We start from the raw sequence: 27588 nt of genomic DNA, 5'->3' as shown, positions 1-27588 counted from the left end.
ATTGTATATGAAGAGCCTATGAACATTATTAATTACTTATAGCTGCATTAATTTATTTTTGTTTTTTATTTTTCATATAAAAGGGTAAATAGGAATAAATAGTACTGTCAATCTTCATATAAATAAAATTAAAAAAGGATTGGTTTGAGAAAAGAATCAATGAAAATGGTTAATAGAAAAAAGTATTCTTAGGACCAAGTGAATTAAATTATATTGAAGCGATTCTTAAACTGGCAGTTTGCAACAATCAAATATTACCTTTTCTTTAGTAGATGGGGAGCTCACTGTTTTAAGGACTTGGCTTTGGATGGAGAAGTATGTCTCTGGTCTAAGAGAACAGCTCACCATTGTTGGCAGCACTGTTCTGACTCTTTCTGGAATTGTTTTCTCAGCTGTTTGCTTTCTGTGGGGCTCTTAGCTCCGAATAACATATTGGGGATGGAATAGTGACATATATGATTTTTGAGAATGTTAAAAAGAACATTAAATTGATATTGGCACTCTTGTAATTGCTCATCTTGTTTCTTTATTCACTTTCAGTTTGATTAATAAGCTTAAACCTGGTGTCATAAAGAAGGTCAATAGACTGTCCACACCAATAGCAGGTTTGGTAAGTAATAAATTCTCTTCAAAACTAGATCTCTTTGTTTTTGAAATGACAGGTTCTCTTATCTGGAATTATTATAGAAATTAGGTTTGGGATATTTTGCTCAAAAAAAGCATGTTTTGTGATGTCCTCCACACACCTCTCTCTGTTTCCCTTCAGCTGGAAGATTTTATTTAATTTATTTTTTGTTTGTTTTGATTTTTGTGCCCTCAAACCTCATATATCCCCTTTCTTGGCTTATTTCTTCTACAAATTACATTTGTTTGTGATACATTCCTTTGAAGCTCAGCCTGCAGACATTGTTTGCTAGTTGACCACAGTTTAGGGAAACTGTCCAATGTTTACCCTTTGTTCTGTTTCTGGTACTTCCTGCTTATGCATTACCCTTACCCAACACACAGGTCTTGGAGTGTATTTGTAAAAATGCCCAAGACCTCCTGGCTCGTTTACTTTATGTAATAGGTTTCCTACCAACATCCTATGTGATGTTGGACATGTCTTTTTTTTTTTTTTTGCCTCAGTAATATTATCCATAAAATGACTATGGATGATTCTCTAGATTTTTAGCTTTAAATTTAGAATTTTGCATACGAAAAATACCCCACACTGTCATTATATAAATATTTTGGTGGGTCAGGGCACTGAAGAGACCAATAATAAGGTGGGTCCATGTCTTTGGACATAAGTAATTTATAATTAAAATGCAAATGATGGATAATATTGAAAATGTTAGCAATACCTAAAAATCAAGGTTGATGATAGAATTCCGTTAAGAATTTTAATTTCAAAAAACACTAAGTTTAAGAGCTAATAATTAGAATGTAAAGGAAAAATTATTCTCTTTGGAATACTTAAGTTGTTCTTATAATATTCTCAGAAACCTTCTGTTTGGCTATGATGTGTATGCAGATGTTAAAGGCATGAAAAATTGAATGTACCAATACCAAAATGTTTGGGTTTGCAGTTGTCATAAAAATTGAGTCAGCGGGGTGGGGACGTGGTCAAGGGGAAAAGGGGTCAAATATATGGTGATGGAAGAAGATTTGACTTTGGGTGGTGGGCACACAATGCAATATACAGATCATGTATCATAGACTTATACACTTGAAGCTTGTATAATTTTATTAACCAATGTCACCCCAATAAATTTAATTTAAAAAATAACTAAAAGAAAATCTCATCATAATTTTGACAGAAATGAATTATTTGCAGAGTATTTTTATTAGAAAGTATCTGTCTAGCAATATATGAATGTATCACAATATATGAATATATATATGAATTACTTCTATTAATAGAGTGCATTGCAAGGTATTAAGGAATAAATTAAAGAAATTTGGTTTTTGAAGTCTTTCTAAGAATATTCAGTTTAATAAACTAAATATACTTTATATTAATATAACTTCTGTGAAAATTAAAAGTTCGAATTGTATTGAAAGTATTCTCTGTCTTCTCCAATGGCTTGAGCTATTCTTAGTTTAATGCTTAGACTTTAAATCATCATTTCTTGGGTTAATTACATGCATTTTAAATGAAATTAGCTTTTGATCTCAAACACCCTGCCTATTTGGAATGCTTGAATTGTGATGGTTTGTTGTTGGTCCCAGAGGTTTTATTCAATCTCCTGATTCTGTGATGAGATGAAATCACAAATGTAATTTTAAATCCAAAGATCTCTCCAAATACTTCTATTTCAAGCATCAGAAATTCTATCTGGTTTGGATTTTATCTCTAGAAACTAAAATGAAATGCATTTCCAGCATATTAAATTGGATGATTTCCCAAATACAGGACAATGAGCATTTTCAATTGAATGTAGGAGTAGAAGTGTGACCATAGCCTCAGAAGTGGACTAAGCTCAATTGATTTGAAGTTGTTATCCTGCCTCATTTGATTCCTTCCTCTGATGCTTGTGTGGAATAATGGTTGTGGCAAACCCCAAAGCCTTAATTTCAAGTGTGAATTAGAGCTCTAGTATCTATCTAGTAGGGTTGTTATGAGGATGGGAATGGATGATATATAGATGGTCTGACACACAGATATTCAATGAATGTTCTTTGGTAGCACATTCATTCTTTTAATAAATAATGGAGTGCCTATTGGGGCATTTTTCTAGTTTATAGGGTTGCATTGGAGGAACAAAAACAAGTAAGGACCGTACCTGCAAAATGCTTATAGGGAATAGGGATCAAGCAAATTAATTGACAAATGAGCAAGAAAGCATCAGATAATAAATGTTCTACAGAGAATTACAGTAGACTGTGACTTTGACATCCATGAGCAGTTATAGTGGGACTATGAAGATTGACCTCGAAGAATTCTTTAAGAAGGAGTATGTCAGCCCTGGCTGGTGTCACTTAGTTGGTTGGAGTGTTGTCCCATATACTGAAAGGTGGCAGTTTGGATTCCCAGTCAGAGCACATACCCAGATTGTGGGTTTGATCCCCAGTTGATTGATGTTTCTCACATCGATGCTTCTCTCTCTCTCCCCCCCCCCCCCCTCACCCTTCCTCCCTCTAAAATCAATCATTTTTTAAAAAAGGAGTAAGTCAGAAGGCTTAGATTTTGACATTTATAGAAAAGAAAGTTGAAGAAGCTGAGCCAGACTTCATATTAGTAATTTTTGTGTTCACAGCATATAACATAGTGACTGGTACGTATAGGAGATCAAAGATTTTTAAATTAATGAATAAATATGATTTCCATTGTGAAAAATGATAGGCCCTAAAATTAGTTTTTTTTTAATGGGATAGTGTGATAGGTTGAATTGTGCCCCCTGTACTCTGTCCCCAAAGATATAATATATTGAAGTTCTAAAACCCACTACCTCAAAGTGTGATTTTTTAAAAATATATATATTTTACTGATTTTTTACAGAGAAGAAGGGAGAGGGATAGAGAGCCAGAAACATCAATGAGATTGATTGATCAGCTGCCTCCTGCACGCCCCCCAGTGGGGATGTGCCCGCAACCAAGGTACATGCCCTTGACCGGAATCGAACCTGGGACCCCTGAGTTCCCAGGCCGACGCTCTATCCACTGAGCCAAACCGGTTCGACTAGTGTGATCTTTTTTTCGATTAAGGTTGTTGCAGATGATGTAACTAGTTAAGATGAGGTCATACTGAAGTAGGGTGGGCACCTAATCTAATATGACTGGTGTTTTTATGGTAAGATGGCCATATGAAGACAGATACATAGGAAGAGTGCTGTGTGACAACTGAGGATTTCATTGATGCATCTACAGGCCAAGGAACACCAAAGATTGACAGCAAACCACCAGCAGCAAGGAAGAATTTCCCAACAGGTTTCCTAGGGAGCCTGGCTTTGGGGATACCTTGATTTTGGGACTTCTTGCTCCAGAATTGTGAGACAATAAATCTCTGTTGTTTGAAGCCACCAATTTTGTGGTACTTTGTTATGGCAGCCCTAGGAAACTAATACAGACAGGTAAATGTCTCAGTTAACACATGCTTTAAAAAAACTTTTTATTTTGAAATAAATGTAGATTCACAGAAAGTTGCAAACAAAACAAAAAAACCCAACCAACCAGTACCCTTCACCTATTTCCCCCCAGATGGTAACCTCTTGCTTAACTATGGGTACAGTAGTAAAACAAGGAATAATGGAGTGCCTATTGGGGCAAGCATTTTCCTAGTTTATAGGGATGTATTGGAGGAACAAAGACAGGTAAGTACATTGGAGGAATAAAGACAGGAAGTTGACATTGATACATCCAAAGGCATTAATCAAAATTTACCAGTTTCGCATGCAGTTAATGCTTTTTTAGTAATGCTTTCAAGCTAAGTGAGATGTAGAGTGTTCTATCGTAAGGATTTTGGGAGAATTCTCCTGTTACTCCAGTGCTCAGCATAAACATGGCAACTGCATTCCACATGATTACCTTTTTCCTGTTGGGAATGGTGTCTCCTAGTTGAGATTCTCAAGAGAGAAATCTGAATAGATCAGGTTACTTTTTCATTCCGGGCTACCGATATCATGGCCAGCCTGTGCACGACCAGTTCCTTGAGAAGAAAGTCGTCTTAGCCAAATGGGCTGTGATCAGGAGTGTTGGTTCCCTTTGGCCCACTTACTTAGTTCATGTGTGTGGATTGACATGGGTTCTGTGAATGAGGCTTGTGTGGGGTAGATACATCAAGTTACGTCAAATACAGTAAGAATTACACAATTTCTGTGTAAGTTTGTTAACCTGAGTGATTGTAGTACTCCCATCCCCCTCTTCCATTTCTCCTTTCTTATTTTCTTTCCTGCAGCCATAATGTGTCCATTTTATGTCAGTTACCATGTATATTTGGCTTGGCAGCCATGGCAATGGATTTACCTGTGCACATAGGCCTGTGTGAAAAACATAAGCAATGACAATACAGGAAGAGATGTTTAGATAATTTAGAAATATATTGACTGCTTTGCTTGAAGTATTCATGATTATTATTATTTTTTATTTGGCAAGACAGTAACCATGTTACCAAAGAGATGTGGTTCTTCTTACTTGAGTGAGTTTTATATTATAAACACACTGGGGTCCCTTGGCTTGGCCTGCACCCTCTTGCAAACCGGGACCCCTCGGGGTATGTCAGACTGCCAGTTTTGGCCCGATCCCCCCAGCGAATATGTGCACTGGGCCTTTAGTATGCATATAAGATCTTTGGTTAATCTCTTCCCACCCTCTCCCCTCCCCGCTTCCCTCTGAGATTCATCAGTCTGTTTCATGTTTCCATGCCTGTGCATTGAGTATCTCCCCCCCTGGTGGTCAGTGTGTGCCATAGCAAACGGTCCAACGGTCGCTTAGGCTTTTATATATATATATAGATTGATTTTCCCTTATCTTTTCTGTCCTTCCTATTTACAAAGTCATACTAGAAAAAAAATTCTAACTCAGCAGTTTGAGTCTTCCAAAAACGTAGCTGGTGTTAATGGTGGGTATGTTTAAATCATTGAAACTCAAAATGATAATTTTATTTGGGAATAAAAAGATTCAAGCTCAATACAAAACCACGAGAAGCAGGCAAGATAATTCTTTTATTTTTAATTTTTTTTTTCAATTACACTTTACATTAGTATTATTTTGTGCAAACAAGATATTCTGATGGTGAAAACTGTTGAACCAGAATAGTGTTTGCCATCTGATGTGTTAGTGTGCATGAAATACAATATGACTTATTGTCATCTTGGACCTGCAATGACTTATTTGTATTTAGCTAAAGCAAGATTTCTCAGCCTTGGTCCTAATGACTTTTGATGTTTTGGGCCAGATAACTCTTTGTTGTGGATGTCTGCCTTGTGCATTATAGAATGTTTAGCAGCATCCTGGGCCTCTACTCACTAGATAACAGTAGCATCATGCCCCCCACCTCCCATTTGTGACAGCTGAAAATATCTCCTGTCATTGCGAATGACCCTATAGGGTAAAATCATCCCTGGTTGAGAACCACTGAGCTAAAGAATCAAGAAAGTAAACACTACCCCTTTACTAGTACATGGACTAGTTTGCTGAATGACTATAGATTTCATTGACCTACTCATGCTTGTCATTCCCTTTGAAAAGCAATGGTATTTCAGAAAACTTGGTTTGAGCCATTCATTTGTGTGCATGTTTGTGTCTTATCAGTGGGCTCAGTAGAAAAATCCTCAGTATACCCACACTTGCATCAAAAATATGGGCTGAATTTGAACATCTTTGCCCTGCCTAAAGGGTTCCTCTTTCAGATTACTGTGGAGAGTGGAATGTGTAAGGTGTGACTGTAGAGGCTGGGCAGGTTGTCTCCTCACTCAGGAATGCAGGAAATGCAAAGATACCAGCCAGAGTCAGTGGCTGGATTTGTCAGTTTATAAGGCAAGTTTATGGGTCCATTCTAACTGCCCTTTCTCACAAGGTTATTAGTGGTTAACATTCTTGTACCTGTGCTGGGTGTCAGCAGGTAGTGCAAGCTAGTCTGTGTCAAGGTCACTGTTGAAACATGTAGTGTTTCCCTTGCAGCAGTGATAGAAAATTCACCTGAGGAATCAGCTATGTAATTTAAATATTCTTATCAAGATTTTATCATGTGCTTTTTAAAAAACCATTTTCAGGCAGGGACTCTATCCCATTCCTTTCCTCAGGGGTAGAGGAGCCGAGGGGGTGGGTAGAGGAGAGGTTTGTGGGACACTGAGCTTGTGAGCTCTTTCTATAAATAAAATCAAATAAACACAAATAAGAAAATAAAATGTGAGACCTCAAGACAGAGAGTTTTTAGGGGGGAAAGAAAGCCCACTTCTGTTTCCTCGTCTTTCTCATCCAAGTTGAAATAATGTAAGAAGTACAAATATAATTACTATTTTCATTCAAGGGTAGCACTTTCTGGGTAGGAGGCAGAAATAGATTCTGTATGGTTAAGAGAAAATACTCAAGGAATAAGAATGGAATATAAAATTGGATGAGCAGCCAATATATGCTTTGCTTACCACTGTGGTAATTTGAGAGTTATTCTCTGTTGGGCCAAACCCAGTATGTGTCTTAGAGGGAATATAGTTGATAATAAGCAAGATATTTTTGTGAATGTATTTGGATGTTGATGTGTAGAAAATACTGATAACAAGTGACAACATGGGAAGATAGTATTGTAGAGCTAGTTTAGAATAACCATTTAATGGTAAGATCAGTAGTATTTTCTCTGTTTTTGAATTTTATTGCTGATTTTATACATTTGCTTGAGGAGATTTTCACATAGCAAATTTGGGAAGGGCTTTCATCAAGCAAATTCTTTTTGATCCATTCATCCTTGCCTGTTTGATTGCTTAGCCCACAAGAGCAGCGTCCATACAGAGCTGATTCTGGCTGCCATGATCCCCATCTCCAAATGGATGGGGAACAAACCTGGAGGTCCCCTCTCATCACACTACTCTGCCTCAACTCTGACTTAGTTTTCATGTTCTTGATTTCCTCACAACTGATACATAATGAAAGCTAGTTGTTCCTATAAATTACCATTCTCTTTAACGTTTGTTCATTTCATATATATCACTGTATTGGGGCAATTTATATGTGTTGGATCAGATCTTGGTATTTTGTTGAATTAAAAGATGGTTTGTTTCCTTTTCTTCTATTTCCTAATGGAGATAGTAAAGGTTAAACGATATCAATAAACTGGATTACAACTGCTCATTTGTAGTTTCATGATTAAAACTATGCTAAAGAAATGTTTTTATTTCAAAGGAAAGCTAAACCATTGTGACAACTTATGTAATTATGCCTCAAACACTAAAATGTAAACCACTCTTATGTCAGTTTCATTATTTTCTTTATAAAGAAAACACCAGTAACAATAAACAGGGAGTACTTTTTCTTACATCTTAATTAAGATATAGGAGAGTCCTATAGTATTGCCATTATTAATGTATTGTTTACACTTGTGCAAGAAATTATATTTATAAATTAGGCATTTACTAAAAATAAGGCCACTCTACACTATGCAAATGACATTTTCCATGGTTGTATTTTAATAATCTTTTTTCTAATGTATATTTTACTGAAATTTCTGTGGATTACCACCTGTATTTTGAAATAGTTTGGTGTTATCCAATAATTACTAGTAAGTCTGAGAAAATAGATGGAATGGGGAGTGTGCACTGGCTGTCTTCAAAGTAACCAATATTAGATGTTAAATATCCAAATGTCTAACACCTCCACATAAGTGGCATATAAATAAGTCAATAATGGTGAAGTTATTTATAAAGCATTTTTAGGAGATTTCTTCCAGAGTCTCCTTGTTTCTCTGCTTCTCTCCAGCTCCCAATTACAGATAAGTATCACCAAGGGTGTAAACTTAAAAGCTTAATGCCAACTTTGAAGTTGTTGCCAATGCCCACATAATGATGCAGCACAGTAGATCAGGAAACTCCTGTTTTATTTCCAGCCACAATCTCTTAGTCATGGCATTGACACAGTGTAGAGCTCTTCCCTAGAGTGCCAAAACTTACTTGTTTTTAAATCTACGATGAGCATTTATATGCCAACTTTCAGCCTTGAGGGCAATCTTGTTTTTAAACATTAATGAGTTAGAATTCTTAAAGCAGCACTATAATTAACTTGTGGAGTTTTTTTAAAAAAAATGATTCAGAATAGGAGTATATCATACATAGGATTATATCTGGTTTTATGCAGATACAAAAACATTTGGAACATTTCTCTTTAGGCACCTTTTGTTATGTAGAAATTAGAAAGGAAAAAGCAAATGAGGTAATAAGAAATAGAACCCAGTGTAAGACTGGTATGGGGACCTTGGTTACTTGATGGTTTTGAGGCCCATGACTATCTCTCCCTTCCTAAAAGTGTTTATTGAACACTGACTGTTGTTTATTGAACACTGTTTATTGAACCAGGTACTGTTCTAGGAATTTGGGACACGCCCACAAATAAGGCAGAGAAAGTTCCTCTCTAATGGAGCACAGTCAGTAATAACCTGTCAGATGCCAATAACTACAGTGAGCCATATATAATACCTGTCAGTTACCAATAATTACACTGAAAAAATAAGTCAATGGGTAGAGATTGATTGAGTGCATGTATGATAAGTATTTTAGAGAAGGTGCCTCTCATTTCTGGAGTTGACATTTATCAGGGTGTGAATGAAGTGAGGGAGTGGGAAGATATGGGAATGGGTGGGAGTTTTCCAGTCAGGAGGAAGAGAGAGGTATCAAGGCAGGATGAAGTTGGGCCAGCGAGGAGAACTCTGGGTCTGAAACAGAGTGAGGTGGAGAGGTAGTCCTCAAGGTTTTATAAGGCTTCATGGACTTTGGTGAGTAGAGTGCATTTAAAATGTAAAAAAAAAAAAAATGTAAATGAATCACTGGTTGGTGTGTGAAGAATAGACTAAAGCAAATCAAGAAGAGAAACAGGAGAGCCAGTTAAAGAACACTTTCAGTGGTTGTGATGATTAGTTTTGTGTGTCAACTGGACTGGGCCACGGGGTGTCCAGATATTTTGTCAAACATCACTCCGAGTGTGTCAGTGAGGGTTAATATTTGAACTGGTAGACTAAGTAAAGCAGATTTCCCTCCCTCATGTGGGTGGGCCGTAACTTATTAGTTGAAGGCTTGGCTAGAACAAAAAGGTAACCCTCCTTGAGTAAGAGGAAACTACTGTGCCTGAGGGGATGAGCTGGGATATTGGTCTTTTCTTGCCTCCAGATTTGAACTGAAACACCAGCTCTTCTTGAGTCTTGAGTCTGCTGGCTTTTGAACGGAAACTTACACCATTACATCGACTCTCCTGGTTCTCAGGCTCTGGATGAGGACTGGAACTAGACCATCAGCTCTCCTGGGTGTCCAGCTTGCAGATGGGCAGACTGGGATTTCTCAGCCTCCATATCACCTCGACTTGGGGACAGTGTCTTACAATTACAGTGAGGGAATTTCGGAACCTTCTTGACATAGAAAGGACTAAAAGTGAGTCAGCCTCATAAAGTAGGGAGTCCCTGAGGCTGAAAAAGCTTAATCTGATGATCCAGATGCATCACTTGTAAAAACGATTCTCTGAAGGGGGGTGGGAGCCGCTGCATGAAGGAACGCGAATTCTCAGTGAGCTAGTTTTACTATGTTGTTTTTCTTCATTAGACATGCTTTATTGCTTCATAGACTATGCCTGTTAGTGTCATTATGACATGTTTCTATAAGCAATTATTTATTTGTTTTACTTTGGAACATAAAACATGAATAATTTGAGGTCAGAACTCTTCTCTCTTTTATTCCCATTCCTTTCTCCCCACCCCGACCCCTCCACCTCTGACAGCCACCAGTCTGTGCTCAGTCAGAATTTCTTAAGCATCGATTTCAGCATATTTTAAAAGAGTGACTACATTTTAGAATTCACTTTTGATATAAAGTTTAATTTGAATAATATGCAAGACTATGCCATATTTCATGCTGCAATTTGACAAAGCCTGTTATTGCTTCTGTGTAGTTAATTGTCACCTGAGTTGATTAAGCATTTCAATAGCTAGCTTTTAACCAGAACCCTCAGCCCTCATTCCTTTGCTGCCCTATCTTGCCAATCTTAATTCTGTCGCTCTTGGTCTGGTTTTTGCTCCTGGTCTGCCAAACAGTGCTGGAGGAAAATCAAATCACCAAGCTTCTGGCATAATTATCATGGATAATCTCCTGGGTGTCACTTGGCAATTCCTTTTAAGCATTCCTGGGTGGTTCCTATTCCTGTTTTCACATGTGACAAAAGCTTACCGCTCTCTTTAGGCTCAGTGTGTCTTTGTAGAGAAATAAGGACCCAAGGAAAACCTTCAAAAGCAAACAAACAAGCCAACCCCAAAAACGTACTAGCTGCTTCTTTTTCTCACAAATAACTATTGAAGTTAGATCTCTGAGTGTTGGCCTACATAACATAGTTATAAAATGTAGGTGTTACTTCACAGCTTACATTTATTAGCTAAGCCATAAAATAGAGAATGAATTCTCCAAAAGAGTAAAAAAGCTAGTGTCAGCTGATCAAAATTGTGACTACCATGCTTTCTTAATGGGAAACTGTGTAATTAAAATGCAAATTTGGATGTATTGTGGTTATTACGCTGCTGCTAGGGAGTTGTTAATTTTGAGTGATCACCTTCAGTGTGTCCTAAGAACCAAATTCAAGTACTTCTGATGATGGCCTAATGGGAACTCGCTAACACCTAGGCGATTCACGTTCACACAAGGAGAAGCACTGCTTTAAGTTATATTTGGAAATATTTTTCTTATATTGTTCTTTACCAGAAAACTTATGAGTACAAAGTCTCAAATCACCTGGAGGATCTTAGAATTATGGGTTCTAATTCAGCAGGTCTGGGCTGGGGCTGGATAGTCTGCGTTGTTTTTTATGTGACCTTTCCTCCATTTTAATTATTCTGCTTATTTTCTGTTATAGGGAAAAGAAAGCTTATTGCACGGTGTCATGTATTTTCAAAGCTCAAAACAACTTTAGTTGTATCCTAATGACCTATTAGTTGCAATAGCAGGACCTATCTTTTCAGCTCATGCCAGCTTTTGCCCTAATAATAATAATAATAATAATAATAATAACAACAACAACAACACTCCCTCCATCAATTGTTTCACATCTATGAACCAATGTCAAGCCATCATAGATGTTCTCAATAATTTAACACAGATGTAACAGCTTCTGTGTGGATTCTTTGTTCATTGTTCAAACCATTCATACAGAATGGGATAAAATTTTATTCTTTTAAGTTCCACACATAAACAAGATGCTGAGAAAGCCTTTGTCCTCTCTGACAGAGAAGCAGAGAGCTCTGGCTCATGAATGACAGCATGATGAAAGCTAAAATAAAAATTTGGGGAAAGTCCCTTTTTTGGTCCCCTCTCAAATAAAGCAAGAAAGATAAACAGCTCTACCCGATTTGGCTCAGTGGATAGAGCATCGGCCTGTGGACTGAAGGGTCCTGGGTACGATCTTGGTCAAGGGCACATGTCCAGGTTGCTGGCTCGATCCCTAGTGGGGGGCGTGCAGCCAATCAATGATTCTCTCTCATCATTGATGTTTCTCTCTCTCTTCCTCTCTGAAATCAATAAAGATATATATATTTTTTAAAAAAGATATATAATAGTTTCTTTTCCTGCTAGCCAGAAAAAGTGTTTCTATTTAATTGGGCTTGGAAGTTCAGTGTATCTCCACATCTGTGTGTATACATGTGTAGTTACATGTATATAATCTATGCAGTGTAGTAGTCCCCAGTCTTTTCAACTAGTTTGTCTAGTCATTAAGCCACTTAACCAATTGGGATACTAATATATCACATTGAACTAGTTAACATAATTGCCTCTTTGAAATACTAGGAATGTTTACACATTTATTTGGCTTGTAAAGGACTGAAATATTCCAATAATATATTAACAAGCTTTTTATTTTAAAGAGTGTGGCTCTTAATAAATTGATTTTTCTGAGTCCCAGAGAAAAAGTCCCTTTTAAAACACTTCTGAAGCGGCTTGAAACAGGAAGAATGTCTTCTGATTTGGCCAAAAGTATGACGTGTATTTTATATCATTTAAAATTTGGAGGTAAGTCTATAGGGAACACTTTGTTAATTGTTCCAACCAAACTCCCATGAAGTGTTTGTTGAAGTATCTCTACTTAACCAGCAGAGAGCATTTTACACACCTTACATTGCTTAAGGGAGAAACACAGATGATGCTGAAAATTTCTTTTTGAAATTCACAAAAATATAGAAATATGGGCTCCAGCCAGGTAGCTCAGTTGGTTAGAGTGTCTTCCTGATATGCCAAGGTTGTGGTTTCGATCTCTGGTCAGGGCACATACAAGAAGCAACCAATGAATGCATAAATAAGTGAAACAATAAACCAATGAATGCATAAATAAGTGAAACAATAAATTGTTCTCTCTCTCTCGCTCTCTCTCTCTCTCTCCTCCTTTCCTCATACTCTCCCTCTATTCCTCTCTTCGTCTCTGTCTCCCTTCCTTTCTCTCTCTCCCTCTCTCTCTCTCTCAGATCAATTATATAATTGGACTGTACCACAGGGGTTCATGTAGAATGTTATTAGTATGTGTGAAGTTAAATAGGGAGGGGTATACATTTTATTGATCTTCGACTCACTTCTTTTCCCCTTTCCTAGCTCAAGAATGGGATTAGGCTGAACCTACATGTAGTACAGAATCCATTTTCAGATCGTTTGGTTGAGTTTTATCTTTTCTGTATTTACTCTTCTGTTCAAAACCCTGGGGCACCTGATGCAGGATATCTCATCTCAGTTAAGAGTAGAAATTACAGTTAAACTATCAGAGATGCTCTGCTATGGAGCTGCCCCCGTCGGCACTGAGCTGCATTGTTTTCATCCTCCCAGCAAGAACCTTGGAAAAATATTGGCCTGTTTGGTTTTGGCACAGTCACTAGCCTGAGGCGTGCTGCGAAGGGAAAAACACCAGCCTTTCTTAGTTGAAATACAGTTGTTTACATCTGTTTTCGTAAGAGGTGATTAAGACATCTTTTTTGATGGGGGCTACAAGTACTAACCTTCCTTTCAAAGGCTTTAATTTTTGCTAAAGCATTAATGCCCTAGACATACACCTTGTGCCTCTTCCATGTTTTTCTATTCTGTTGGCTCTAGTTTAGTGTCAGAAAGATTAGAAAGGATTGTGTATGCTTGTGCTCACAGTTTCTTAAGAAAACTTCTTTCATTCTTAGAGAAATATAACACTTAGTACATACTTTTCCTACAGTGTCAATAGCCTTTGTTTTCTGTCTCCCTCCCTCTCTCTGCCTCTGGCTCACTTTTGCTCTCATTTGCCCTAAAGTTGACAGGTAAAGAGGGAACGGGGTCTTCTAGCAGCGGTCCTTGGAGATAGAGGTGCACTCAGTGAGTCCTCACCCCAAAAAAGGTCATAGGCTTACTGGGTTACATCAGCCTAATTATCCCTAAGCTGCCTTGGGTTTTGTGTTTGCTCATATGTTTTGTTTTGTTTTGTTTTGTTTTAGCTGCACCCTATGTGTGATTCCTTGGGCCATTTTCTTCTGTCTATTGTTTTTCTTGCTGACACTGAGCTATGGCTTCCTCCTCGGTTCCCACACTATTCCTTCTTCGTGGTTTTCCCCAGCTTGCCCTCGTGGGCCTCAAAGAACTGGCCGAAGAGCACAAGGTGGCTGAGGCCCATGAGTGAGGACCAGAAGATGTTCTGAAAGTGAGAGAGACACTGGTCGTGCTGTACCCAGTAGAAGACCAGACAGTTAGTGACTCAGCCTGTTAGCATCTGGTGATCTGGAACAAGGTGATGAACATGGCAAACTTCCGGGGGACTCGGAAACCCATCGCTCGCAAGGCCTAGTGAGAGACTATCACGGCGTCATGACACAGCCAGCCCGGCAACCATGTCCTTGCAGGAGTCCAGGCGAGCAGGGGCACAGTGATGTGGTGGCACCAGTGCAGGAAGATCAGCTCCTGCTTCCTCAGAATGATGACTATTGTATCTCCTAATTTGGGAGCTTTGCTTAGCCCAAATGCACAAGTCCAGAATTAGCCGTCAGGCCCATTGTAAAAAGTCTGGTCACAAACTGACTGCTTCAGGCCTTTGGTCATCAAAATGTACACCATGTAGACAGCAGTCAAGAGCATTAAATGTGCCCAAGACTGCGAGGGTCAGAGGCCAGAGCACTAATGGCTTCCTCAGTTCAAACGTGGCTCCTTTGTTCATTAGGTGCCAACTACCCATGATAAAGGCAGCATCCAGAGCAGGAAACAGGAAAGATTTCTTCCAGTTTTCCTGCATCCATTGGATGGCTTCGTTCTCATTGAACTGCTTTTCGCATTCAGATTCTTGTACAGTCAGCACTGATTCATCGGGGCTGATCTTCAGAGTCATTTTGTGTTTTCTGTGCTCCACTCCCAGGGCTCCTCCTCCCAGCTTCCGCCTCCACCCAAGGAGGAAATGAATCTGGAGAGTCTGCATGTCCAACAGCTCTCTTGTGATGCCAGTGCTCCTGGTGCGTGGACCACACGTTGTGTAGCAAGAGGCCAGGGCAGCTGTTCTCCACTTTTTGCATCAGCATCACCTGAGTGCTGACTCTGTACGCTCCCTCTGGTGATTCTGGTATGGCTGACCAGACCGTTATTCTAAAGCAGTGGTTCTCCACCTTCTGGCCCTTTAAATACAGTTCCTCATGTTGTGACCCAACCATAAAATTATTTTCGTTGCTACTTCACTGTAATGTTGCTACTGTTATGAATCGTAATGTAAATATCTGATATGCAGGATGGTCTTAGGTGACCCCTGTGAAACGGTCGTTCGACCTAAAGGGGTCGCGACCCTCAGGTTGAGAACCGCTGTTCTAAAGCATGAACTTGGTTCAGTGAACAATGGTGACAACCGCTTGATTGCTGGCACATACTTGCTAACTTTTTGGTACTTTACATTCCAGAGGGAGAGGAGGTAGGGGCTTTGGTGTCCTATCATAAATAGAAAAGGAACTGAGGTCAGCACTCTCTTGGCCTCGGGATAAATTGATCTGTGCTCAGACTCAGGGGAACTGGGCATACTGCACTCTTTTTTAATTGAAAACATCTGACTTTAACTAGGCATGGAACATAGGACCTCACTGGGAATAACAGGCCAAAGTGGATGCAGGAAGAACGTGGGATTCGTTGACGGGGAGCACTTCCTGGGGATGCTCTGGCAGCTTTGGTTTGAGGTGTTGCCTGCATGGCCTTCAGGTCACAGCCCTGAGCACAGCTTTGCTGTTTTTCAGAATTGGTTAGGATTTGATCATAATGAAGCCATTTTTTGTTTATGATAGCTCTTGACCTGTACATACAGGAAACTTTTGCATAAGTGGGTCTCATTGGTTTGATCTCACAAGTAGAGAGTTCCTTGTTTGTTGGGAGTCATCACACTTTTTTTAGGTCCTTCTAGTAAAAACGAAAGTGACCTTGGGTTGGGTAAGAGCTGCAGGTGATGTAGTATACACTTTAATGAGGATTTAGTCTTTTGTGTAACAAAATGATTTAATGTGGAAGAGAAAAATGTAGACTGTAATGCTATTTATGTAAATTAGATTACATACATAAATTGACACTTTAAAGGACATTTACATTTTAAGCACGTTAGAGAAGGCACCTTTTAAAAAATAATGTATGGAGATGAAACTTATATAACATAAATTTAGCCATTTTAAGGTGAATAACTCAGTGGCATTTAGAACATTCAGTGTTCAACCACTAAACATTTCCATCACTTCTAAGTAAAACTTCTTACTTATTAAGTGGTTTCTCCCCATTTTATCCTCCCCTGCCCCCACCAACCCTGGCAACTACCAACCTGAATCCTGTCTCTATGAATTTACCTATTAGGGATATCCCTCTGAGATTCGACATCAGCTTCATCTTTACATCCCATGTGACCTTTTTGTGTTTCGTTTATTTTGCTTAGTATAATGTTTTAGAGGGTCATCCATGATGTAGCATGTATCATTACTGCATTCTTTTCTATGGCTGAATAACATCCCATTATATAGATATATCACCCTTTATCCGTTTATCTGTTAATGGACATCTTAGCTGTTACCTCTACCTTTTGACTATTGTGGATAGTGCTATCAATATGCATGTATATGCATGCCTTAGAGATATGGGTTCAGTTAGAGACCTCTATAATGAGAGCATCACAATAAAGTAAGTTGTGATCTTTTTGTTTGTGGAGGGTCTTGCCTTCAATTTGTAAAAAATGCAACATGTTTGAAGTACAATAAAGCAAAGTGCAATGAAATAAGGTATGCCTGTGCATGTACTTGTTCAAACATCTCACTTTGATTCTTTAGGGGATATATTTAGGGAGAAGGCATCTTTTCATGGAGAGAAGTGAGAGTGAATGAGGGTATGGAGTGAGGAAGAAAATATTTAAAAAAGAGAGAGAACCTTTATATTGATCGATAAGAGCTTGTTAAAATATGATTAATTCGACTCTGGGCCCCTGACACTCTCAGCTACTTCCACTCCTGATAAAAGAGCAAGGAAACCTGCCTAGATGATGTGGCAATCCATTACTGCATAAGTGCTTTGGGAAGGAAAGTGGATTGAAAGGCTCTGATAGGGGAAGTGTTACTGGACACCTATGTTACCTATGAATCTAGTGTTTGTTAGAATATTTGTGTTGGCCTCATGTTGTCCTTCTCACAACTCTCTTTTCAAGATTTATAATGGAGATAGGAGTTAAGACTCCCTAGAAATGTATAATTTTGTTCATGTTTAAAACTAGAAAATGCTGGGAGGAAGTAGAACATATTCCTACATTTGGGGTCAGGAGAATGAGAGTGGGTGGTGCTCTCCCCACCTCCTCTCCTCCTAGAAACGGAGCATTCTAGCTCCGGAGGGAGATGGTAGCTTTTGGAGAAGTGATGGGAAACTGGAGTGGGAGGCAAGACTATTAGGATGGCATTAAGAAGGAGATCTTCTGCATTGTGGGTGATTCTTGCTCTAATCTTCAATGTCACTTATTCGCGTCTTAACCCCTTGAAGTTCATGCTCCCTAAGGATTTGCATTAGATTGTCAAATTCTTTGGACTGTTTTTATTCTTGCCTTGTTGGAACTCTTTGTAGCATCTGACTCTCCCATCTTGAAACTCTCTTTTCCCTTGTTTTCCATGACCCTATTCACTTCTGCTTTTTCTCTGATTCCTCTGGTTGCTGGGTATATTTTCTTTCTTTCTGTCTTTCTTGACTCTTTTTTTAACTGCCTCTTAAATATTGGTGTCTGTGCATCCTTCTCTAGCTTTGCTTTTCCTTAGAGGGCTCATTCACATCCTTCATTTCAACTACTACCAATGAGGTTTTGATTCCCCAAACCATATTTTAAGATCAGATACTTTTCATGGGCTCTAAACCCAATGTACCAGTACTAATTAGCTGGACATCTCGGTATGGATGTCTGAAACTCAACATCTCTAAAACAGTTTATTTCCTACAAATTAATGACTGTTGTGTATTCTTTATTGTATAAGTATTGTAGCCAGCTTCTAAAGTGGTCCCAGTGATTCTCACCTGATATTTATTCCCTTTTACCTATAAATTGTGCCTAATAAACTAGGTGATCTGAAAAGATTTCCACGTGGAATGTCAAAGTGCTGTCTGGCCTCCTTCTGCTGATTACAGTAAAGTGCAGGAGAGTGAAGGTTAGGATGATAAACATGACAGGCATAGGAATTGCTGGTTTTGAGAATTATCAGCCTCCTTGGTCAGTTGATGCTAGAATTGAGACATGGCTTTCTGGCAAAGATCAAATTCAGAGCTCAGCCTGGAAAACAAGGTCTAAAGATGAAGCTGATGTGGAATCTCAGAGGGAAGGTAGGGATGGGTGGGTGGGAAGAGATCAATCAAAGAACTGTATGCATATATCCATAACCCATGGACACAGACAATAGGGTGGTGGAGGCCTGGGGTAGGTGTGGGCGAGGGCAATAAGGGGTCAATGGGAGAAAAAAGGGGACATATGTAATACTTTCAACAATAAAGATTTAAATTAAAAAAAGATGAAGCTGAGGATGTGGCTTTTTGCAGATCTTTTAAGATCTTAAAAAAAGATTCAAAGTGGTGCCTTACAAATTTATCTAGACCAGCAATGGGACTTCTAAGAAGCTGAGGGGTGGTGTCCCTCAGTCATCTCTGCAGACCAAGATGGAGAAGGTGTTCTTTTGAAGGGATTTGTGTGTGTGGCTTTTTGGTGTATCCAATGAAGTCCAATACCATTCACAGAAGACAGGATATATTTTTTTAGAATATATTTTATTGATTTTTTACAGAGAGGAAGGGAGAGGGATAGAGAGTTAGAAACATCGATGAGAGAGAAACATCGATCAGCTGCCTCCTGCACACCCCCCACTGGGGATGTGCCCGCAACCAAGGTACATGCCCATGACCAGAATCGAACCTGGGACCCATCAGTTCGCAGGCCGACTCTCCATCCACTGAGCCAAACCGGTCAGGGCTAGACAGGATATTTTTGAGAGAATTGTATTTTCAGAAACACCCAAACTTCAACTGAAAGGGAGAGAGGACTTCGAAACTAAGAGACTTATAGTTCCCCAAATTTTAATGGGGAGGAAGCCGACTGAGAAAGCTAACACTGCTGCAAACAGAAGCTGCTTTTCAAAGAAATGGAAAAATGATATTCAAGGTGAACCAAGCGTTCAGAGGGTAAAGCAAAAAATCATGAAGAAGTATTTCCTGGCCTGAAATTCTAATGAGTGGCTCACCCCACTAATCTATGCTTTGCAGGATTTCAGAATTTCAGTGGCATTCATTTCTACACACTTGGAACTGGAGTTACCCTATACCTGTTTTGGGGAGTGGGGCAGGTTAGGTAACTTGTTTTATTAGTTCATTGGCATTTAAGTTGAGAGGAACTGTGCTCAAGGGCTATACTTAAGGAACTATACCTGAGGCACCGCATGAGTACCTGGATCTGATTTAGATGATGCAATTCCAGGTTGTGAGCTCACCTTATAAAGGGATGAGAGTTTTCTGCACCTTGGGAAGGGTTAGTGAGGACATGAATCATTGGAGCCAGAAAGTGAACTATGGTCTCCAGTCCCCAGATGGTCCCCAATAATTCTCACCTCCTGCTATTTATATTCTTAGTCCTCCCTACAGTGAATAAGGCTGACCTGTGTAACCAGCAGGACATGAGGCAGTGATGGAGTGTGACTTTCAAAGCTAGGTTATGAGACATTGCAACTTCCATCTTGTTTTCTCTTGGATGGTTCACTCTATCAAGCAGCTCTGTGGAGATGTCTATTTCCACAAAGAACCGAGGCTTCCTGCCAACAACCAGCCCTGATTTGCCAGCTGTCTGAGGCAGCCACCGTAGGAGCAGCTTCTTCCAGCCTCCAGTCAGCGTTCAGATGACTGCAGCCCCACCTGACATCTGTCTACAACCCAAGAGACCCTCGAGCCACAACCACAAGCTTAGGCCACTCCAAATTCCTGACCTTCAGAAACTGTGTGTAATCATAATGTTTATTGTTTTAAGCTGCTGAGTTTTCGGACAACTTGCTCTGCAGCAGTAGATAATCTGTAGAGATACTACAGCAGACTAATGTAACTCTGGGAATCTGTAAATTTCTGTGGCTTCCTCCTCTTGCCTCAGTTGTTATAGCAAGTACTGTTCCTGACTCATTAATCTCTCTCTAATTTACCCTTCTGCCCTCCACCACACACCTGTTCATGACTGCCCTCATAATTGATTCAAGGCCAAAGGGTGGAGAGGGGATTTGAGAGAATATGAAAATCTTCAGCCATCCTGCTATTTCTGTTTATGTAGTGTTTGTTTTTATACATAGTTATAGAAGAACTTAAACCTAAAGGAGCTATATCAGATCTTCAGGGATCAGCTTTTTGGGGGGCTTATTTTTAAGAAGCCACCTTTGGTCCTCAAGGTGTAGGAATTACCGATGTTTAGAGCAGGCTTTTGACATGAAGTATTTTATGTAAGCTGGGCTATGAAATATTTGTGTGGAGGGCTGGGCGAGGAGCGGCTGGGCTTCCCTGCCCTTGCAGACACAAGCGTGTGCCCTTGGTAACGGTTTACAGATCCACAAACTAATCACAGACGCGGAAAATGGGGCCAGAAAGGTTAGTATTTCCAAAGCCACATAGTTGGTTGCTGACAGAACTAACTTGGAGTCCTGGCTACCTGTCCAGTGAGATAAGATTTGTTTCAGGTTTGTCCTTTGTTTTTACTTTGTCTTTGTGAGTTGCATGCTTCCATTTTAATATGTTGAGCTGGGTGTGGTTTCTTGATGTTTCATCAGACACGAAAATGTTATAATTTTGTATCTCCCCTTAGGCAACTCTCTGAAATCGCATAAAATAAATTAACAATGGGCTCTAGTCCAGTAAGCATGATTTAGGTTACAATTCTGATTCCAGTCCAACCTGTTCCTGCTGCCTAGGACATGGGTTACTTTGTTTATGAAGTTTGTCTGTTTTAAACTTAAAGCATCATCAAGTTGTTTAAAAGATTCTGCTTTTTACTGTACAGGCTTTATTTAAAATTAGAATGTATTCCTATTAATTGTATTTTTTCTTTGTCTTCAATGAAGTTTAGTCATGTTATATTTTAAGTGGTTCCTTTCTAATACTTTGGATGGGTTTTGAGGCATGTACACATTTATCAGCCTGTACATATTTGTCAACTGAATGAATGTGATTATGTTTCTATAAAATATGTGAAGAATAATTTTGGCTGTCAGTTACATAAGTTTACTTTTAATTTAACTTTGTTTTAATGTTTTATAACATTTAAAATTTTCAGAACCAAATTGAATTTGTGGGAAGACTTCTTATGGATTATTTTTCCTTGTTGGGTATGAGATTTGCATCTAGGACTTGGGGTACTGGTATACCAAACCACTTACTCTTGTCTGAGGGTCAATCGTAGAACCATGAATTTGAATCATTTGGTAATTACGAATAATATAGTTTCTAGAAATTATGTGAGCTTACCAACAAAATGGCCACTTTTGCTCCCCCTGTAATTTTGCCAAAACGTTATTTCCCTTTTTTCCCCCACATAGGATCATATAAAATGCCTTTAATTGAGCTATTTAACTTTTGACGTATACATTCCTTTAATCTTTGACCTCTTATTTAAAATGAATCATGGATTTGAGCTTTCCCCTAGTTAGCTCACACTGCCTTTTACTGATAGTACACTAGAATAAAGACTTTACAAAGCTTTTTTAAAAAAATGTGCCTGAGTTTCCTAGCAACCAGTATTGCTCTTCTCTTGCTATATATTTTCTTTCCTTTTCCCTAAATCCCCTCACTCTTGACGAATCCAAACTATTAAATTTAGTTCCTTCATCTTTCTCTCTTTATCATTCCCTCCCACTTTGCCATAACATTCTGCCTTTTTCCCTCTGAGAATGAGCTTCTCAACATGGGAAAGGAGCAGTGGCCTTTCTTCAAGTGCAGCTTGTCTTCTGTCCCTACTTGGCCGGCTGTTAGGGAAGGAGGTGAGGTTTCAGGGAGGCTCTGAGGCTCACACCATAGACATGGTGTTGCCAGCACATGTAAGTGGACAGACGTGTGTTGGCAAGCGAGGAGGCTGTTCTCTTGCCTGAGAACCCTAACAAAGTGAAGGTCAAGAGTTCACGTGGGATCATCACAAGTTCAACCCCGTAAAGGGTTTTCTTAGGAAGAGTAGAGGTGGACGAAAGCTCATGCTAATTCTGTTCACCACATACGTGTCTCTGAAATGCAGCCGACTGTAGCATAGAAAATACTGTAGTCAGTGTCTGTGTAGCAGTTCATGTAAATGGAAAGCATTCGCTTGTAAATGGATGGTTTGGGCTTTGAAATTAGATATGAGGACAACCTAGATTTTTATTTTTTTGGAGGCAGTTCCTGAGGCAGGTTGCAGGGCGTTGAGTAATGTGCCACACCTAAACTATGTGACTTAGCCAATGAAAGCTAGGCTTCTCCTGGGTCCTATAGTATGGTTTCCCTGTCCGTCAAGAGCCGGCTCAGCAACCAAACCCAGATTCCAGGTGTGGTATTCCACAGTCTTTCTGTAATTTGTAATCATAGAAACAGAATGTTCCTCCTCTTATTTCCTCCCTGCCAACAGTTTCTGGGTGGGTGAATGTCAGTAGCTGGAGTTATTTTTAAAGAGGAGAGGTGAGGCTTGTCGTGCAAAGCTGGGAAGAGGGCGTTTGTTTGCAGAGCAGAGCTGACATCAAAGTGTAGATTACTGCTCAGTGGCTAGGCACTTGTCCTGTAACAGGTAATGTTTAACGTGCCAGTCACAAAGATCACAGAAACGGCGTATGCCGGTGATAGCACCACCGTTTATGCTCTGGAGGACTGAAAGGCTATACATGCCCGTGTATTTTTTTTTTTAAATACATGTATTCATCGGTCTTGCTGTCTCCTTTTTTTGCTGGCTGTCATTGGACTTTGAAGCTTGGAAGTTGTATCATAAAAATTTTGTAACCTTTGTCTGAGACAGAGCTCTGGGCTAAGCAATCACTTTCCACTTTTTTTTCACAGGATAATATAAACGTTTTTTTGAAAGCTTGTGAACAGATTGGATTGAAAGAAGCCCAGCTTTTCCATCCTGGGGATCTACAGGATTTATCAAATCGAGTCACTGTCAAGTAAGTTTCACTGGCTGCTTATATATTTTTTTAAACGTAGGGCTTTGTGGCTTAAGTGAAAAGAATTCCCGAGAGTTCCTGGTTACTGAAAGATCGTTTCTCTCTCGGTCTTCCTCTGTTCTCTTTCCAAAATAGGCTACTTAAAAAAATAGCGCGGGGACTGAGACTGGGAAGCTCTCTGTAATCGATAACAAGCCATGGTCTTATTTTAAATCTCCCTGCTAACCGAAATGGCAGTTTATATTTGAATGCTTGTCCAGCCTGGTGGTGTTCAGTTGCTAATGGTGACGCTACTTGTTATACTTATAAAGCTAATTTAAAAGTTATGTAAGAACTTGCAGAGTAAAAATACTTATTTAAAGATAGTTTTTATATGTTTGGAATTGAGACCTAATTGATAACATAAAAATGAGAGAGGGACAGTGATAAAGCAGAGATGCTTAGGACCAGCAAGCAAAGCTTTCCTTGTTAATTGTGGCTGGTTTCTAAAAAATGAACTGTTTTAATAGTATGGATGAGAAAGTGAAAGTGAGGGGCGGTGAAAACGTGTGCAGGTGATGCTGTTGGGTTTTAGGTGGAAAATGGTGTTCGTGTGTTCATATGATTTTGGGAAATCTGGTTTTGAGCTTCTTGTGAGATTTCTTTCCCTATAAATCTGCTTTCAGTGAATCAGAATAAACTCCTATTATCAGATAAATGTGACAGGAAAATGATTTAATTTTGTAATGATGACCACCTCTTTATATTATTGGCTCTTAAACCTAATAAACATTTTTTTTTCCCAAGGAAGAAAAATAGAATAAAGTATTTATCTATAGCAATAATAGAAATGGAAAAAATTAGTTTCTATGATTTCAAACAAAGATTTAGTTTATGTGGTTAATATCCCTGTTGTAGTAGCTTCAATAATTATTAAAAAATTGACTGTAAAATCTTAAATGGGAACAACATTTTTTTTCTAAAGAAAAGTAACCCTGTATATACATATCTTTTAGAAGTATAACCTAAAATCCCAGGTAGAATTAATCTCTTCAGAGCCTAACAATACATATTTTTAAATGAACAAGCCATTTGAACCTATATGCTTTGAGTTCTGTTGAATACGCATTTCTAAGCTACAGAGCAATGATATGTGCATGGCAGGGATGCAGTGGTTTGCATTTCTGATTAATTCTGACTCATTGAAGTAGTTGATTGATCCTAAGTTTCAGTATCAGTGTGGTGTTTTTACTTCTGCAGTATGTGGGGTCATGTTTAATTTCCTTGAACAATAACGTTGGAAAAACTTGTTTTATTTTTCCTAATCGTCATTCTCTCATAAGACCTATCTGATGGGCAAAGAGATTTTTGACTTGGAAATTCTTTTTAAGCTGTCGCTGTCGAATGTCTTTTCCCCTTAAAATCATACTGTTTTGAAACTGGATAGCCGATGTTTGAGTAGGCTGGGGACTAGGCAAAACTTGTTTGTTGGCTCCTAGTTCCAAGGGTGCTCTGAGCAAATCTTGCCCTGGAGCCTTGTGGAATGTTGGGTCTAAAGTGTTTGGGAAAAATCATATCTGGGCCCAGGTATCAGTGAAGTTACTGACAAACTGAAACCAGAGGTCACAGTTACAGCTGTAGTAGGAAGTATGCAGAACAACTTGTTTCAGTTGAAACCACAAGGCCATAAAACTAAGGTGTGCCTGAGGAGTACTGGCCAGATCCCCTGAGGGAGAACAGTTCCCCTGACCACTCCATCTTGTTGGGACTGGAGCGGCACCGGCGTCCACCCTGGGTCTGCTGAGATGGAATCAGGGGGTTAGGAAACGCTGGCATATGGCTTATTAAACAATGTTGGCCACAGATCTTATGCCCTGAGATAGCATTCTTACAAAAAGGAAGCAGGTTTAAAGGAAAGCAAATGATTGCTTAACTAAATAGTAATGCATTTCTTTTTAGTTTTTGTTCTTATGTAATGTGGAGTCTCCAGTTGGTCAAATCCTGCCCTATTCTTATTATAGATTAAAGGACTTGGAGTTGGTTAGACTGATGGTTCTCAGCTCGGGGCAGCTTTGTCCCCCATGGGATACTTGGCAAGACCTGGAGATACTTAGGGTTGATGTAGCTGCGGGGGGTGAGGGGTGGGTGGGGAGGTGCTACTGGCATTTAGTGTGTCAGGAATGCTATTAAATGTTCTTTAGTGAACAGAGCAGTCCCCATAACAAAATTTCTGGTCCCAAATATCAGTGGCGCTAAGGTTGAGAAACCCTGACTTAGACTTGGAGTTCCTTACTTATTTCTAGTCTGCCAGCAAGATAACCATGTGGGCAGGAAGGATGCTGATCGACAGTCTTGCTAAAATGTAACTTTTTACTGATTAACATATAATAATTTATATATTTCTGTGCTAGTATGTTTGTCCATCTAAAATGGAAAGATTACTATAATTTGCGTGCAGTTATGTGAGTACTTTGGCATTAGTTTGCTCATCTGTATACATTAAAATTAGCAAAGATATGGCAAAATATTTGATTATTTTAAATGCTCTATAAAAACTCAATGTCTAAGACTGCATTAACAGTTCATAGACCTGCCGTTGGTCTTGCTGCAAGTACAATCTAAGATATATATTTGTGTGACATACTGAGAGGAAAGAGCAGTTTATTCTCTCCACATTGGCACATGGGAGGCGTTTTTTGTTAATGGACAGGAGTGTTAAAAACATAGTGGCATATGGAGCCTAGGAGAGTTGTGTGTGGTGAGAATTAGTAGCAGGAGCAATCAATTTAAAGATCCTTTGCTAGTGAGTAATGTCGATAATCCAGACCCTAACCGTAAACCCTAACTTTCCAGCATTTGAGATTTACAATTTAATTTGCAATAACAACGTTGTACCAGTCAAATCGAACTAGAGTATTCTTCATTTTTCTGTAATTATACATATTAATATGTGACATAATTGTCTTTAAATATGCATAGTAACATGGGATCTAACTTTCTAAATGGATTATTTTACTTCTTGCAAGATGTAGTTTAAATTTTTCCAAGTATGTTTGAATTATTGCATTTACTTTGGGATTCATGTATTCAAGTCAGTTGGTACTTTTAATTTTGACATCCCTGACTTTAATGGGTAGAATCCATCTTTACTACTTTTCTTCCCAAAAGGCTAATACATAAATTTGTGACTTCATCTCCATGAATGGTACATTGAAGTTAAACTTTTCCTAGTGGTTTTTTGAGATGTTTACATCCAGATGTTTCCTGAGGCCATGACATTTACCTTCTGTACGAATGAATAGCTGCATCATTATTATAAACCATGTTGTATGTTCACACTGAACTCAGAAGCAAACACAACCCACAGAGAAGAGGTGGTGTGACTCCCACTTCGCTGTGCCTGCACACTCTCTATAGAAGGCCTCATGAGAGCAAACATGGCGACCCCGGTGCCAGGCACAGACACTGGAGAGCTCCGATGGCCATGTCATGGTTTCTGTGGTGCTGCTGGCCATGAAGAGGCACACAGCATTTGCATGTTATAAAAGCAACCCAACAGAGTCGTCCAGAGGTCCTGTATTGGAGGGAGGAAGTTGGCAGGAAGGTAGTGTTGAACATTAAATTTTTAAAAAATTCTTTATTGTTGAAAGTATTACATATGTCTGAACATTAAAGGTTTTGATTTTATGTACAGCAACTTGACTCATCAACTAAGTCCTGTATTTAAACCATTGCTCTAAACAATTATATTGAAAATTTTAAGCTGAGAATTTGACATATTTTCAGCATGTTTTTTTCTGTCTACTTATCGTTCCAATCCAGTTTTTAGCACTTCTTAGATACATTCTGTTCATTATGCAGCTACAGGATGGCAGTGTTTTTGAACACAATATTTCAGTCATGCAAAGAAAAATTCTTTTCTAGTACACTCTTTCATTATTTAGGGTATTAATATTAGGTTTAAAATGTAACTTTAAATGTTGATATTGACTGAGTTTTTTAAAAAGATCTATTTATCAAATGGAGGGTACAGAAATGAAAAATCTTTTTATTTATTTTTTTATTTTTACACATGCTGGTTGCCAAAGGAATAGTAATTGGAAACAAAACTAGTGTTAACATATTGCCTTCGTGAAAATAAGGGAGGCTCAAAATTGTATTTTAAGGATTTAACTGTTCTCTAAAGCCTCAAAAAGGTGCTTGATTTTAAGGCAATACTGTAAGGTTATTTCTTAGCAATTGGGTTCCCAGATGGCACACTGTTAGCAGTCTGCCAAATTGGGCTTGAGATATTAATGTGTTTATGTGTGTTGATTAAGATTTTTATTCTTGTAGGTAAAAAT

General features: G+C 38.9%; 1 protein-coding gene and 1 pseudogene across 1 annotated transcript in view; one reads left to right on the top strand and one right to left on the bottom strand.

Moving 5' to 3' along the window:
* The window catches only part of LMO7 (LIM domain 7), a 211480-nt gene that overhangs the window by 83054 nt on the left and 100838 nt on the right, over nt 1-27588 (top strand). Inside the window, 2 exon segments of the mRNA XM_014453518.2 lie at nt 541-610; nt 23160-23266. Coding sequence (XP_014309004.1) covers nt 541-610; nt 23160-23266 — 177 coding nt within the window.
* LOC102441080 lies at nt 14159-15164 on the bottom strand (annotated as a pseudogene).

The sequence above is a fragment of the Myotis lucifugus genome, unplaced genomic scaffold (genome assembly GCF_000147115.1).
Source record: "Myotis lucifugus unplaced genomic scaffold, Myoluc2.0 scaffold_24, whole genome shotgun sequence".
Classification (NCBI taxonomy): Eukaryota; Metazoa; Chordata; class Mammalia; order Chiroptera; family Vespertilionidae; genus Myotis; species Myotis lucifugus.
The sequence above is the reverse complement of the archived record's forward strand: the minus strand, read 5'-3'. Positions and strand labels throughout refer to the sequence as shown.